This window comes from Hypanus sabinus, chromosome 3 (genome assembly GCF_030144855.1).
Source record: "Hypanus sabinus isolate sHypSab1 chromosome 3, sHypSab1.hap1, whole genome shotgun sequence".
NCBI classification, from domain to species: domain Eukaryota; kingdom Metazoa; phylum Chordata; class Chondrichthyes; order Myliobatiformes; family Dasyatidae; genus Hypanus; species Hypanus sabinus.
In genome coordinates, this window is record NC_082708.1 from 17,146,568 (window position 1) to 17,163,363 (window position 16,796).

The 16,796-nt window shown below is 41.7% G+C and overlaps 1 protein-coding gene across 1 annotated transcript in view; it reads right to left on the bottom strand.

Annotated features, from left to right (window-relative positions):
• The window catches only part of asmt (acetylserotonin O-methyltransferase), a 51,758-nt gene that overhangs the window by 23,051 nt on the left and 11,911 nt on the right, over positions 1–16,796 (bottom strand). The window contains exons 4-6 of the mRNA XM_059963271.1: positions 13,605–13,734; positions 5,397–5,465; positions 2,786–2,904 (exon numbers count right to left, since the gene is read on the bottom strand). Of these exons, the coding sequence (XP_059819254.1) occupies positions 2,786–2,904; positions 5,397–5,465; positions 13,605–13,734 (318 nt within the window). The remainder of the gene's footprint in view (positions 1–2,785; positions 2,905–5,396; positions 5,466–13,604; positions 13,735–16,796) is intronic.

Sequence of the window (16,796 nt, forward strand, 5' to 3'; positions counted from 1 at the left end):
GGATATTTGTCACTGATAGTTGGTGAGAAATAAGCAGTAAGACAATTCAGAACCATTTTGCTGATTGCAATTTCAAGCTTTCAGGCTTAGAGATGCCAGACATGGCCAGAAGTGCAAATGAAACAATTCCACTGCTTCAAGTTAGGAGCTACAAAAAATTTGGAAGTATTGACAATTTTCTCGAATGTTACAATGAAAATGAAGATTCAGAGGATACAACCATTGATAGCATTGTCTGAAGACAGTTCATTGTCTGTATAAGGCGCCTGTGCTGATTTTATTCATTGCACACACTGGATGAATTCCTCCATTGATAACTATTAGGAACTAATACACAGTTTTATATTACTGTGGTACTTTTGATTGTATTTTAATTAAAATACAACCAATAGTACCACAGTAATATAAGTACATTGTTTAAGTACATTGGAACTTAAACAATTTTTTAAATATATTTTTATATATTTTTATCTTTTTTTATCTTTATCTTTTATATTTTTTTATCTTTTTTATCTTTTTTATCTTTTTTATCTTTTTTATCTTTTTTATCTTTTTTATCTTTTTTATCTTTTTTATCTTTTTTATCTTTTTTATCTTTTTTATCTTTTTTATCTTTTTTATCTTTTTTATCTTTTTTATCTTTTTTATCTTTTTTATCTTTTTTATCTTTTTTATCTTTTTTTAACTATTTCCATGGAACTTCAGCTAATTGAGGTAGCAGTTTAATTGGGCCAAGATATGCTGATCCCAATGTGTCCCAATTAACCAGAATCCACTGTGTTTGTTAATGAGGTGGAGTGAGAGGACATTGGAAAACTGAGGTTTAAGGAACCTTTATTGAAAACAAAGTGCTGGAGACACTCAGCATGTCACCCAGAATCCTAACGTTGTGTTTTTCTCTCAGTGGATCCTGTCTGAACTGAGTATCTCCAGCACTCTCTGTGTCTGCTTTGGTTTCCAGCATCTGCAGGTTTCTTTTCCCAAGCATTGATAGAGGAGCAAAGAGACCTTGAACGAATACAAGATGTCAGGAAAAAATAGGTTGTAACACGGAGAAATTTAACCATGGAGGCCAAGTTGAAAAGTGTGCAGAGGAGATTTATAAGGATATCGCCAGGTCTATGAGTTATGGAGAGAGGTTGAACAGGTTGGGTCTTTTTTCACTGGAGCATTTCATTGAGGGGTGACCTTATAGAGGTGTAGAAAATCATGGGAGGGTGGAATAAAATAAGTGAATGTACACAGTCTTGTTCTCAGGGCTGGGCAATCAAGAACCAGATAGCAAAGGTTTAAAGAGAGATGGGAAAAATTTAATAGGAACTGGAGGGGTAAGCTTTAATCCAGAGAGTGGTCCGTGTATGGAGTGAGCAGCCAGAGGAAGTGGTTGAGGCAGGTATGTTAACAACATTTAAAATATACTTGGACAGGTTCATAGGTAGGTAACGTTTAGAGTGAGGTGGGACAGACATACCTCCAAGAGGACCACAGCCTTGCCATAGGGTTTAGAGGGCTGTGGGCTGTAATGACCCTGAGAGCTATGTTGGCTGGAGTCAGGGCCTTGAGCTTTGGCTCTTGGTAGGGTCAGCCATCCCAAAGAGTTCAAAGGGTAGAGGCCAGAATAAGTGGTTCACTGAACCTCCAGGTTCAGGGATTCAGCTCAGGGCTGACAACCCTGACTGATCAAAGAAAAAATCACTACAGAAACAGCAGTAAAGAATCCTTTCATACCTGTGTGCAACAATATGCACGGGGAGAGATGGAGGACTTCCACTGCTGCCCTAAATGACAGCGGCATAACGGGCAGTAAATTAAAGGGACAAACATAGGCAAATGGGACTACCTTTGGTGTGAGTCTTGGTCAACATGGGCAAGTCAGGCCGAATGGCCTGTTTCCCTGCTCTGTTACTTTATCATTCTAATAATTGGATAGTAGGATAAAAAAAAAGTCATGCTCTGCTGGAACAGATTACAATGCAGATTACTAAGCACTTGGATGAAATCTTTGAAGGGCCAGTTGTACTGTTAAACTTTATCAAAAATATTAATCAAAGACATGACAAAACAGAGATGTAACTGGCATATGCAGAAGGTTGGGAAGTAAACTAACCCAGAGGTAGGAAGGTCATGGGTCTAGTAACCAGGTACAAAATAACATTTATATAGAACATAGAGCACTACAACATAGTACAGACCCTTCAGCCTACAATGTTGTGCTGACATTTTAACCAACTTTAAGATCAATCTAACCCTTCCCTCCCACATAACCCTCCATTTTTCTATCACCTATGTGCCTATCTAAGAGTCTCTTAAATGTCCTTAATGTGTCTGCCTCCACCAACATCCTTGGCAGCATGTTCCACACACCCACTACTCTCTGTATAATAAATTTACCCCTGACATATCCCCTGTACATTTCACCAATCACCCAAAAGCTGTGCTCCCTGGTATTAGCTATTTCCACCGTTATCATCTTGTACACCTCTATCAGATCACCTCTCATCCTCCTTCATTCCAAAGAGAAAAGGCCCAGCTTGCCCAATCTAAGACATGCTCTCTAATTCAGGCAGCATCCTAGTAAATATCCTCTACACCCTCTCTAAAGGTTCTACATCCTCCTATAATGAGGTGACCAGAACTGAACACAATACTCCAAGTGTGATCCAACCAGGGTTTTATAGAGGAACATTACCTTGCAGCTTTTGAACTCAAAAGTTGCATTTCTCTGAACAATTTCTTTCAGCAAACATTTTCAGAAAGGAATGCATGGCAATAATCAGTCACTTACCTCCAAGATCAAAAATGCTGGTAAAAGCTGAAAGATCAAATGCAGTTACCACATCCTTCCCACAAATGTTCCAGGTTGAATTCATCAGCTGCATAAACTTCAGCATCTCCTCTTCAGACCTGTTGTATCATTGAATTAATTTACTGGTGTTGCTCTAAGAATGCTAATACTTTTCACAAGCTATTTCATACTATTTTAATTATAATTTTAATCAACAACAGCTTCTATCCTGCTGTTATCAAACACTTCAATGGACTTCTTTTACGATAAGATGGACTCATCAGCTCACAATCTATGCTGTTACCATCTTGCGCTTTGTTGTTAAGTCACACAAGCCCTTTCTCTGTGGCTTTTACACTTCATTCTGCATTGTTATTGTTTTAATTTGTTTTATCTCAGTGCACGGTATAATGATTTGATCTGTATGAATGGTATCCAAGACAAGTTGTACTACCACATTTTTTGGTACCTGTAAGTAGCACTTTGGTAAGTAGCACTGTATCCTGTAATTATCATTGTATTTTAGTACATGTGACGCAGTACCAACATGAAAACCCCATTTAAATGTAAAGGCTAACAGCTGGTTACCAGACAGAACTGCCCATAAGACATAGGAGCAGAATCAGGCCATTTGGACCATCGTGTCTGCTCCATCATTCTATCATGGCTGATTTATTATCCCTCTCAACCCCGTTTTTCTGCCTTATCCCTGTAACCTTTAACAACATTACTAATCAAGGACCTACCAACCTCTGTTTTAAATATATCCAATGTCTTGGCCTCCATTGCCATCCGTGGCAATGTATTCCACAGATTCACTAACCTCGGGATAAAGGAATTCCTCCTCATCTCCGTTCTAAAGGGATGTCCCTCTATCCTGAGGTTGTGTCCTCTGGTCCTGGACTCCTCCCTACTATAACAAACATCCACTCTCTCTATGCACTCTTTCAATAATCAATGAGGTTCCTCCTCGTTCTTCTAATCTCCAGTGAGACCCATCGAACACTCCTCAAACCCTTTCATTCCTGGAATAACTTTTGTGAACCTCCTCTTGAATCTCTCCAACATCAACACAGTTTCTCTTACCACTGTACATGTGATAATAATACGCCAATACCCAATTTAAACGATGTCTAACAGCTGAGTAACAGACAAAACTGTCCAAGAAAAGAATGAACTAAAGTTCCTGCAGAGCTTTTTTTAAAGCTTCCTCAATACCCTAAAATTCTTAGAGCACAGGAAAGGTCATTTGACCTACCAAGATTCCTCCTCAAGTGCCAATCAAGTTCCCTCATAAGGATATAAGGAATACAAGCAAGAGTCGGCCACTTGGCCCACAGAACCTGCTTTGCCATTAAGTAAGATCGTGGCTGATCTGTCTGTAGGCTCAGATCCACAAATCTTCCTTTTCTCCAGAACCCTTAATTCCACTGCTATGCAAAAATCTATCTAACAATGACTTAAATATACACTCAAAGGCCACATTATTAGGTACACCTATACACCTAGATACAAAAATATCTAAATAGGAAATCATATGACAGCAACTCAATTCATAAAAGTGGTCAAGAGGTTCAGTTGCTGTCTAGACCAAACATCAGAATGGGGAAGAAATATGATCAAAGTGACTTTGACCATGAAATATTTGTTGGTGCCAGACAGGGTGGTTTCAGAATCTCAGAAACTGCTGATTTCCTGGGATTTTCACATACAACAGTCTCCAGAGTTTACAGAGAGTCATTGGTCATTGGTGGCATCCGTCGGTCTCGTGAGACTATGGATCTGTGCCTGGAGTTTCCAGGGCGCAGGCCTGGGCAGGGTTGTATGGGAGACCGTCAGTTGCCCAAGCTGCAGGCCTTCCCCTCTCCACACCACTGATGTTGTCCAAGGGAAGGGCACTAGGACCCAAGCAGCTTGGCACCAGTGACGTCGCAGAGCAATGTGTTGTTAAGTGCCTTGCTCAAGGACACAAACACACTGCCTCAGCTGAGGCTCGAACCAGTGACCTTCAGGTTACTAGACTGATGCCTTGCCCACTAGGCCATGCGCCAACAGAGAGTGGTGCTAAAACAAAAAAAAAAAATCCAGTAAGTGTCAATCCTGTGGCTGAAAATGCCTTGTTAATGAGAGACATGAGAGGAGAGTGGCCAGACTAGTTCAAGCTGACAGGAAGGCAACAGTAACTCAAGTAACCACACGTTACAATGCTGGTGTGCAGAAGAGCATCTCTGAAAGCACAATGCATTCAGGGTTGAAGCAGATGGGCTGCAGCAGTAGAAGACCAGTGGTCACTTTATTAGGCGCAGGATATAGCTATTGAAGTGACCACTGAGAGCATTTAATGAGATGACCTCTATTGCGTCTCGGGGTAGAGAATTCCACACACTAACTACTTTCTGAGGATAAACGTTTCTCTGTGCACTACACTGGAAGCTGTTTACTGAAGCATTTTGTTTGTGTACCTATTAGATGAATGAACACAGTAAGTGGAACATTGTATGTCAGTCTCACATTAAGATGATGAAATACTCTACCAATTTTCTAGAAACTCATATTCATTTGTCAAGGAATCCAAAGAATATCACAGCAGTGTAGAGAGACTATCACATACCTGTAGAGAGCCTCAAAGAGTTCAGTTGAAGAGATTCCAAATGCTCGTTTATATTGGCTTTTCCCTTCCCTGAAGTAGAATATTGAAAGATCAATTCTCTCTGAAATGATGGATCAATAACTATAATAAGCATTCATATCCAAGATATTTACCAGGAGTACTGTGTATGCAGGGCCCTTGGCATTATCAATGATTCCTCCCTTCTGTCCAGTAAGCTTCATCAGGCAGGAGGTACAATAGCATTCGGACAAGGACTGTTAAAATGGAAACGGCTTCTTTTCCCCCATACTGTGAGACTACTGAACTCCCTGCCACCAACCAGGACTCACCACGTATGAAGCGTCAGTAGTGTTATACTGTTACCTTTTAACTCCTGTTATAAATGCACCTTATTATTTGTCAATTTACCAGTGGTAGTATTATTTTGGGTTGTGTGAGAGCTATTTGTACTGTGTTGTGCACCTTGATTCGGAGGGACATTGTCTCATTTGGCAGTGCACATGTATGCAGTCAAAATGACAAACCTAGACTAAGGTGGTTCTTAGGTTTCTGAGGGAAAACCAAGTTTTCCTTTTTCTGTCATGCTAAACGCACTTGTGTAGAATCATAGAGGATATTGCCCCATGGAGTCCATGCCAGATTTTTGAACAAACTGTCCAATCATTATCAACCATTGTCAATCATTACCCCATAGCCCTTGCAGAATTTTTCATATCAATGTTGGTGTGCACTCAGCCTTTAGAAAGCTCCTGTGGAATCTGCATTCCCTACAAAGTGAGACCACTCTTGAGTATTATGTGCACCTCAGGTTGCATTTTTATAATTCAAACTTCAAAGCTGAAAGTGCATTTATTATCAAAGTATGTATACGATGTACAGACTTGAGATTTGACTCCTTACAGGCAACCACAAACAAAAAAATCCAATAGAACCCATTTTAAAAAAAGGGATCGTCAAACACCCAATGTGCAAAAAAAAAGAACAAATTGTGCAATAGAAAGTAGGCAACTAACAATTAATTGAGTAGCTAGTAGTTCTGTTTGCTGCCAGTAAGTCATTGCTATGTTTCACCAGTGTCATCTTAAATGCACACAAAATACTGGAGGAACTCAGCAGTTCAGGCGGCATCCATCTTTTATAAACCTACCTATTCCTGTGGCTACCTTGACTATACTGGTTCTCACCCTGTCACCTGTCCCTTTTCTCAGTTCTTTCACCTCTGCTGTGTTCGTTCCCCAAATGAGGCTTTCCTTCGCACAATATCAGAGACTTCCTCCTTCGAAGAAAGGGGTTTCCTTCTTCCATCATACATGCTGCCCTCATCTGCATCTCCTCCATTTCCTAGGCGTTAGTGCTCACCCTTCACACCACCTTAACAATGAAAAAGTTCCTCTTGTCCTTGCCTACTACCCAATTAGCCTTCACAACCAACTCATCATTCTCCGTAACTTCCGCCATCTCCAAAGGGATCCTGCCGCCAATCGCCAACCTCCCCCTCCCACTCTCTTTCCACACAGATCGCTCCCTCTGTGATTCCCTTTTAAATTCATCCCTCCCCACTAATCTTCTTCCCAGCACTTGTCCCTGTAAGTAGCAAAAGTGCTACTCCTGCCCATTCACCTCCACTCAGGGCCCCAAACAGACCACCCAAGTGAGGCAAAACTCCACTTCCGAATCTGGTTTTCTCATCACCTGACAAAACAATTTCCATTTCCTTATGGAATTTGTTTCTTTCAGTCTATGTCACCCCTCAGAGCAAACTCAACAAGGACCGAAGGTCAGAGGTCCTGTTGTTGGAGGCTCCGTGCGTGTGAGTGGGTGGGTTGGAAAGGGGCCTGATTTTCTGTTGTGTTTGTGTTATGTTGCAGTGCTGCTTGTGGTGATTTGCTGAACAACGTGGGCATGCTGTGATGCTGCCGGATGTGTAACGACACTTGTGGTCTGCCCCAAGCACATTTTTAGGTTGCGTTGGTTTATAATGCAATCACCATATTTCACTGTATGTTTCACTGTACATGCGATAAATGAATCTGAATCCATACATTTCTATCCCCCATGCCTACAGTATTCCCCTGTATGTCTCTCAAATACCCATTTCCTACCTTCCTCTTTCCCTTAATACCCAGCTGCCAATTGACCTACCAACAAGCACATTTCGGGATGTGGTGGATGGGGGACTGGGTGGGATTTGGAGCAACTCTGCATTCAACGTACAAACCCTGCACGGGAAATCAGTGTAAAACCCATGTCACTCTAGTAGAGGTGAGGCAGGCCTACCTTTAGGCCAGCTACAATGAGATGTTAAAATGTGACAATAACCCTGTCCTTGTTGGCAAACATCTGGCTTACTAGCACAAAGATAAGACCATAAGACATAGGAGCAAAGTTGGGCCATTTGGCCTGTTGAGCTTGCTCCACCATTCCATCATGGATGATTCTGACGTCCCAATCAGTAGCAGGAGCAGCACACAGTGAGGAGATTTCTCGCAGGTCGGCGGCGTTTGTTTAAAAGGAGAGCTTCGTGGGCATTTGGTGTCATTCAGGCGGGTTGGAGCAGAGCAGAGACAGAATGGCCCATAAAAAACCAGAATGGACAAGCAGAGCGGCCATTTTTGTGAGTGGGCCACTGCTGAGAATGGGAGTGTCAGGCTTTGACTCAAAGGAGGCTTCGGCTCGGAGGAGATGTTGTCTCTGAGTAGGTTGTCCAGGTAAGTTTCCGTTAAGCTTCCCTTTCTCCTTACTGTGCCAGGGCTATTTAGTGTAGTTTAAGTGGCCATTGTGTGTTCTTCATGCCAGATGTTGAAACTACACCTGCGTGAAGTGCATCCAGCTGCAGCTCCTTGAAGACCGTGATGGGATTTGGAGCAGCAGCTGGATGACCTTCCACTTGTGTGGGAGAGTGAGGAGATCATCGATTGGAGTTACAGGGGAGTAGTCACCCCTAAGTTGCAGGAGGCAGGTAGATGGATGACTGTCAGGAGAAGGAATGGGACAGTGAATAGACAGTTAGTGCAGGAGTATCCCTGTGGCCATTCCTCTCAGTAATAAGTACACTGTTTTGGATACTGTTGTGGAAGATGACCTCCCAGGAGAATGCAAGAGAAATCAGGTTACTGGCACCGAGCATGGGTCCATGATGCAGAGGGAAAGAGGGAGAAGAGGGGAGCGATGGTCATAGGAACAGACAGGAGATTCTGTGGACATGAACGAGACATCCAGATAGTATGTTGCCACTGAGGTATCAGAGTCAGAGACATCTCGTATCATATCCACAACATTTTGAAGTGGAAGGGGGAGCAGCCAGATGTCTTGGTACATATTGGAACTAATGACATAGGAAGACCAAAGAGGTCCTGAAGAGAAAATTTAGAGAATGAGGCAGAAATCTGTGAAGCAGGACCTCCAGGGTAGCAATTTCTGGATTCCTACCTGTACCATGCACCGGGTGAGAGTAGAAACAGTGATTTGGCAGATAAATGTGTGGCTGAGAAGCTGGTGCGGGGGGCAGGGCTTCAAGTTTTTGGTGTATTGGGATCTCTTCTGTGGGAAGATATGACCAGTACAACAATGACAAGTTGTATCTGAACCCAAGGAGAATCAATATTCTGGTGGTCAGGTTTGTAAGAGCTGCTGGGGTGGGTTTAAACTAATCTGGGGATAGGCAGAGTGAAGGGACTCAGGATAGGACAGATGGTAAAAAAGCAAAGATAATGTGCAGCCAGACAGTCAGGAAGGGCAGGCAGATGATAGGACAAAATTGCAGCCAGCAGGGTGAATATGTGCATTGGTGATGCAGAATCAAAAAGGGCAGCAAATGGAGTACTCAAGGTGTTATATCTCAGTGCATGGAGTTCAAGAAATAATCTTGTTGCATTATTACAGACTGTCAGGTATGATGTTGTGGCCATTGCTAAATCACGGCTAAAGGATGGCTGTAATTGGAAACTAAGTGTCCAAGGTTACACATTGTATCTAAGAGATAGGAAGGTAGGCAGATGGGTGGTGTGCATCTACTGGTAAAGGGTGGCATCAAATAATTAGAAAGATGTGACATAGAATCAGAAGATTTTGAATCTTTGTGGCTTGCATTTAAGAAACTGCAAGGGTAGAAGGACCCTGATGACAGTTATACACAGGCGCCAAACAGAAGTTGGGATGTGGACTACAGATTACAATGGGAAATGGAAAAGGTGTGTCAAAAGAGCAATGTCATAATGGTCATGGGAGATTTTAACATGCAAGTAGATTGGGAAAATTAGGTTGGTAATGGATCTCAAGAGTGAATTTATAAAATGCCTATGAGATGGCATTTTAGAATAGCTTATCACTGAGCCTACTAGGGGATCAGCTACACTGAATTGGGTGTCATGTACTGAACCAGTGGCGATCAGGGAGCTTAAGGTAGAAGAACCCTAAGGAACCAATGATCACAATATGACTGAGTTCAACTTGAAATTTGACAGGGAGAAGGTAAAGTCTGACATAGCAGTATTTCAGTGGAGTAAAGGAAGCTACAGTGGTATGAGAGAGAAGTTGGCCAAAGTAAACTGGAAGGAGATGCTGGCAGGGATGACAGCAGAACAGCAATGGCGTGAGATTCTAGGGAAAATAAGAAATGTGCAAAATAGGTGCGTTCCAAAAATAAATAATACTTAAATGGCAAAATAGTACAACTGTGGCTGACAAGGGAAGTCAAATCTAATGTAAAAGCAAAAGAGAGGGCATACAACAAAGCAAAAATTATGGGAAAGATAGAGGATTGGGAAGCTTTTTAAAAACCTGCAGAAAGCAACTAAAAGAATTTTTAGGAGGGAAAAGATGAAATATAAAAACAAGCTAACAAACAATATCAAAATTGATAGAAAAAGCCTTTTCAAGTAAAAATTAAAAGAGAGATGAGAATGGATATAGGACTGCTAGAAAAAGAGGCTGGAGAAATAATAACGGGGGACAAGTAGATGGCAGATGAACTAAATAAGTGTCTTGCATCAGTCTTCACTGTGGAAGACACCAGCAGTGTGTCAGATGTTGAAGGGTGTGAGGGAAGAGAAGTGAGTGCAGTTACTATTACAAGGGAGAAGTTGCTCAAAAAGCTGAAAGACTTAAGGGTACATATGTCATCTGGACCTGATGAACTGCACCCTAGAGTTCTGGAAGAGGTAGCAGTAGAGATTGTGGAGGCATTACTGATGATCTTTCAAGAATCATTGGACTCTGGCATGGTTCCAGAGGACTGCAAAATTATAAATGTCACTCCACTCTTTAAGAAAGAAGGGAGGGCAGCAGAAAGGAAATTGTAGACCAGCTAGCCTGACCTCAGCAGTTAGAAAGATGTTGGAGTTGATTGTTAAGGATGAGGTTATGGAGTACTTGGTGACGCAGGACAAGATAGGAAAAAGTCAATATGGTTCGTTTAAGGGAAAATCTTGCCAAATGGAATTCTATGCCTACCAAGTTAAGAGCACATGGTATTACAGGAAAGTTATTAGCATGTTTAGGGCATTGGCTGACTGGTAGGAGACAGCAAGTGGGAATAAAAGAATCCTTTTCTGGTTGGCTGCCAGTGACTAATGGTGTTCCACAGGGCTCGATGTTGGGACCACTTCTCTTTATGCAGTATATAAATGATTTAGATGATGGAACAGATAGCTTTGTTGCCAAATTTGCAGATGATATGAAGATTGGTGGAGGGCCAGGTGGTGTTGCGGGGACTGGGAGGCTACAGGAGGACTTAGATTAGAGAATGGACAAGAAAGTGGCAAATAAAATACAATGTTGGAAAATTCATGGTCATACACTTTGGTAGAAGAAATAAATGTGCAGACTATTTTCTAAACGTGGAGAAAATCCAAAAATTTGAGATGCAAAGAGACTTGGGAGATCTTGTGCAGAAAACCCTAAAGGTTAACTTGCAGATTGAATCAGTGATGAGGAAGGCAATTGCAATGTTAGCATTCATTTCAAGAGATCTAGAAAATAAGAGTAGGAATGTGATGCTGAGGCTTTATAAGGCGCTGGTGAAGCCTCACACTGAGTATTGTGAACAGTTTTGTGCCCCTGGTCTAAGAAAAGGTGCACTGGCATTGGAGACAGTCTAGAGGAGGTTCACAAAGATGATTCCAGTAATGAAAGGGTTATCATATGCAGAACGTTTGGTGGCTCTGGACCTGATTGGCCATGCAATCAAAGGTTATGGGGAGAATGTCAGGTAGTGGTGCAGAGGAGGGGAAAATAGGATCACTCACGATTGAATGGCAGTGAAGACTCAATGGGCCAAATGGCCTAATTCTGCTCCTATGTCTTATAGTCTAATGATTCATTTTCCAGTTCAACCTCATTCTCCTGCCTTCTCCCCATAATCTTTGATGCCTCTACAAATCAAGAGCCATTGCTTTAAATATACCCAAAGACTTGACCTCCGCAGCCATTTGTGTCATTTAATTCCATAAATTAACCACCCTCCAGCTAAAGATTTTCCTTCCCACCTCTGTACTGAAGGGATTTCCCTCTATTCTGAGGCTGTGCCCTCTGGTCCTTGACTCTCCCATTGTTGGAAACATCCTCTGTATGTCCATTCTATCTAGGCCTTACAAAATTAGATAGGTTTCAATGATATTCCCCTCCGCCCCCAACTCATTCTTCAAGCATCCAGCAAGTAGGGGCCCAGAGACATCAAATGTTCCTCGTATATTAACCCTTTGCTTTCTGAGATCATTCTCATAAACCTCCTCTGAATCCTCTCCATTTGCAGGTTGAGCGGCAGTGAGGAAGGCAAATGCCATGTTAGCATTCATTTCAAGAGGTCGAGAATACAAGAGCAAGGATGTGATGCAGAGGCTTTATAAGGCACTGGTGAGGCCTCACCTCAAGTATTGTGAACAGTTTTGGGCCCCCCATTTAGAAAAGAGTTTCCAGAGGAGGTTCACAAGGATGATTCCAGGAATCATTGTACAAGGAATCATTGTAAGATTGTACAAGATATTGCATGGGTGAGGCCAAATTTGGAGTATTGTGTACAATTCTGGTCACCAAATTATAGGAAAGGTGTCAACAAAATAGAGAGAGTACAGAGGAAATTTACTAAAATGTTACCTGGGTTTCAGCACCTAAGTTGCAGAGAAAGGTTGAACAAGTTAGGTCTTTATTCTTTGGAGCGTAAAAGGTTGAGGGGGGATTTGATAGAGATATTTAAAATTATGAGGGGGATAGATAGAGTTGATGTGGATTGGCTTTTTCCATTAAGAGTAGGGGAGATTCAAACAAGAGGACATGAGAGTTAAGGGGCAAAAGTTTAGGGGTAACACAGGGGAAACTTCTTTACTCAGAGAGAGGTAGCTGTGTGGAATGAGCTTCCAGTAGAAGTGGTAGAGGCAGGTTCAATTTTGTCATTAAAAAAAAAGAAAAAAATTGGTTAGGTATATGGACAGGAAAGGAATAAAGGGTTATGGGCTGAGTGCAGGTAGGTAGGACTAGGTGAGAGTAAGGGTTCGGTACGGACTAGAAGGGGCAAGATGGCCTGTTTCCATACTGTAATTGTTATATGGTTATATGAATTAACGTGTTATCATACAAGGAATGTTTAATGGCTCTGGGTCTGTACTCACTGGAATTCAGAAGGATAAAGGGGAGACCTCAATGAAACCTTTTGAATATTGGAAACGCCTAGACAGTAAATATGGAAAGGATGTTTCCCATGGTGAGAGAGTCTAGGACAAGAGAGCATAAGCCTCAGAATAAAGGGTTGCCCTTTCTAAACAGATGCAGAGAAATTTCCTTGGCCAAAGGGTGATAAATTTGTGGAATTTGTTGCCACATGCAGCTGTGGAGGCCAGGTCATTGGGTGTATTTAAGGCAGAGATTAATAGGTTCTTTATTGGACATGGCAGCAAAGGTTATGGGGAGAAGGCCGGGAACTGGGGTTGAGGATCAGATTCGATGGGCCAGATGGTCTAATTCTGCTCTCATGTCTTATGGTCTCATCATTTCTTAGATAAGGGACTCAAAGCTGCTCACAAAACTTCAAGTACTGTTTGTCCGATGTCTACTAAAGCCTCAGCATTACATCCTTTCTCAAATGTTGGTAGGCCTGACTACCACTAGCAGCTCCTGCATCTTCAACAATCATTTGTGGTCCACCTTGTTTTAATGCGTATGGAGATATGAACTCAAATGTAATAGAAACATTCTCAGAAAATGTAAATTTCTTACCTTATTGCATCAGTAATGTAGGAAAAACAATGGTAAATGGTTTGTGAATAGTATGCCATTGAATAATGTAACGTCTTGGGACTTGTCTTCGTCAGGTAGATTCTGGACAAATTGGTATTACTGTACAAGGCTGTACATGGAAGAAAAAATATATGCTTATGCATACAGTGTCCACTTTATTAGGTTCACTTGTATATCTGCAAATATCAAATCAGCCAATCATCTGGCAGCAATTCAGTGCATAAAAGCAAACAGACATGGTCAAGTTGTTGTTCAGACCAAACATCAGAATGAGGAAGAAATGTGATCTAAGTAACTTCAACCATGGAATGATTGTTGCTGCCAGACACAATGGTTACAGTATCTCAGAAACTGCTGATCTCCTGGGATTTTCATGCACAACAGTCTCTAGACCTTACAGAGAATGGTGCTAAAATCAAAACAAAAACACAGTGAGTGGCAGTTCTGTGGATGAAAATATCTTGCTAATGAGAGAGGGCAGTGGAGAATGGCCAGACTAGTTCAAGCTGTAATTCAAATAAACAGACAATACAGCAGTGGTGCACAGAAGAGCATTTCAGAATGCACAATACATCAGACTTTGACGTTGATGGGCTAATGCAACAGAAAGCCACACCAGCTTCCAGTCCTGTACCTAATAATGGGCACTGAATATGTAGTTGGCATGATATGATTTAGAACAGCCATTTGCAACCTGGGGCCCATGGACGCCTTGCATTGTGGTATGGGTCCTTGGCATTATAAAAGTTGAGAACTGCAGATTTACAGAGATGCAGTGGTGTGGTGGACAGTTGTTCATGGTTACAATAGGATCTAGATCAACTGGGAAAGTGGGCAAAGGAATGGCAAAGGGAATTTAACTGAGATAAGTGCAAACTGAAGCACTTTGGGAAGTTAAACTAGGGCAGGATTTACATGAGGAAAAAAAAGGGTCTTGGGGTGTGTTACAGAACAGAGAGATAAGGAGTAAAGGAAAAGGTTTCCTGAAACTGGTAATACAGGTGGACAAAGTGGAGAAGAAGGCATCTGGTTTGCTTGCCATCATCAAATGGGGAACTGAGTACAAAAGTTGAGACACCATGTTATGATCGTATACAATAATGGTAAGGACACACCTGGAATATTGTGTGCAGATTTGGTCTGCACATGATGTGATGAAGACCATAAGACCATCAGATGTAGGAGCCGAATTAGGCCACTGTTTCTTCAAAGAATTCCAACAGATTTGGCAGGCAAGATTTTCCCTTGAGTAAACCATGCTGACTATGGCTGATTTTATCATGTGTCTCCAAGTACCCCAAAACCACATCGTTAACATCGACTCCACCATCTTCCCTATCACTGAGGTCAGACTAACTGGCCTATAATTCCCTTTCTTCTGCCTCTCCCTTCTTGAAGAGTGAAGTGTCATTTACAGTTTTCCAGTCTTCAGGACCATGCCAAAATCTAGTGATTCTTGAAAGATCATTTACTAATGCTTCCAAAATCTCTTCATCCACCCCTTTCAGTATCCTGGGATGTAGACCATCTGATCCAGGTGACTTGCCTACCTTCAGACCTTTCAGTTTCCCAAGAACCTTCTCCCTAGTAATAGCAGCTTCACACACTTCTGTCCCCTAACATTCTTGAATGTTCAACATACTACTAGTGTCTTCCACAGTAAAGTCTGATGCAAAATACAAATTTAGTTTTTCTGCTGTTTCCTTGTCCCCCCAGTAATACCTCACCAGCATCATTTTTTATCAATCTGATATTCACTCTCGCCTCTCTTTTACACTTTATGTATCTTAAACTTTTGTTATCCTCTTTAATATTGTTGGCTAGCTTACTTTTGTATTTCATCTTTTCCTTCTTAATGACCTTTTGGTTGCCTTCTGTTGGTTTTTAAAAGCTTACCAATCCTTTAACTTCCCTCTAATTTTTGCTCTATTATATGCCCTCTATGTGGCTATTATGTTGACTTTGACTTCTCTTGTTAGCCACGATTGTGCCATCTTACCTTTAGAATGCTTCTTTCTCTTTGGGATGTATATATCCTGTGCCTTCTGAATTGCTTCCAGAAATCCCAGCTACTGCTGCTCTGCCATCATCCCTGCTAGTGTTCCTTCCCAATTAATTTTGATCAATTCTTTTCTCATGCCTCTGCAATTCTCTTTACTCCAGTGTGATACTGATACATCCCACTTTATCTTCTCATTCTCAAATTTCAGGGTGAATTCAATCATATTATGATCACACTTCCCTATTTGCTCTTTTACCTTAAGCTTTTCAATCATTTCCAGTTTCTCGCACAACATCCAACCCAGAACAGTTGATCCCTCTGTGGGCTCAACCATGAACTGCTCTAAAAAGCCATCTTGTAAGCATTCTAGAAATTCCCTCTCTTGGGATCCAGCAGCAACCTAATTTCCCAATCTATCTGCATTTAAAATTCCCCCATGAATATTGTAACATTGCCCTTTTGGCATGCATCTTCTATATCCTGTTGTAATCTGCAGACCATATTTTTACTACTGTTTGGGGGTCTGTATATAACTCCCATAATGGTATATTTACCCTCGCAGGTCCTTAGCTCTACCCACAACTTTTCAACACCTTCTGACCCTATGTCACCTCTTTCCAATGATTTGATTTCAACTTTTACCAACAGAGCCACTCAACCCCTCTCCCTACCAACCTATCCTATAGATGCAACGTGTATCCTTGGACATTAAGCTCCCAGCCAGAGAGGGCACAATAAAGATTCACAAGGCTGTTGCTGGAACTAGAGAGCTTGAGTTATGACAGGAGACTGAGAGACTGGTTAGGCTGGGATTGTTTTGCTTGAGAGAAGGAGGCTTATTGATGTTTATAAGATCAAGAGAGGAATAGATAAGGTAAATGGTCACAGCAGTTCCCCTCCCACACTCAGGAGGGGAATGTCAAAAGTTAGAAGGATAGGTTTATGTGAGGGGTAAGATTTAATGGGTCCTGAGGGGCATATTTTTGGACTGAGCTTCCAATGGAAGTGGTAAATCACAATGCTAAAATACATTTGGACAGGTAACATGGATAGGAAAGGCTTATACTAGGGGTTCCCAACTTTTTGTTTGCCATTACCAATGGACCCTTACCATTAACCAAGGGGTCTGTGGACCCAGGCTGGGAACCCCTGCCTTAGGGAGATATGGG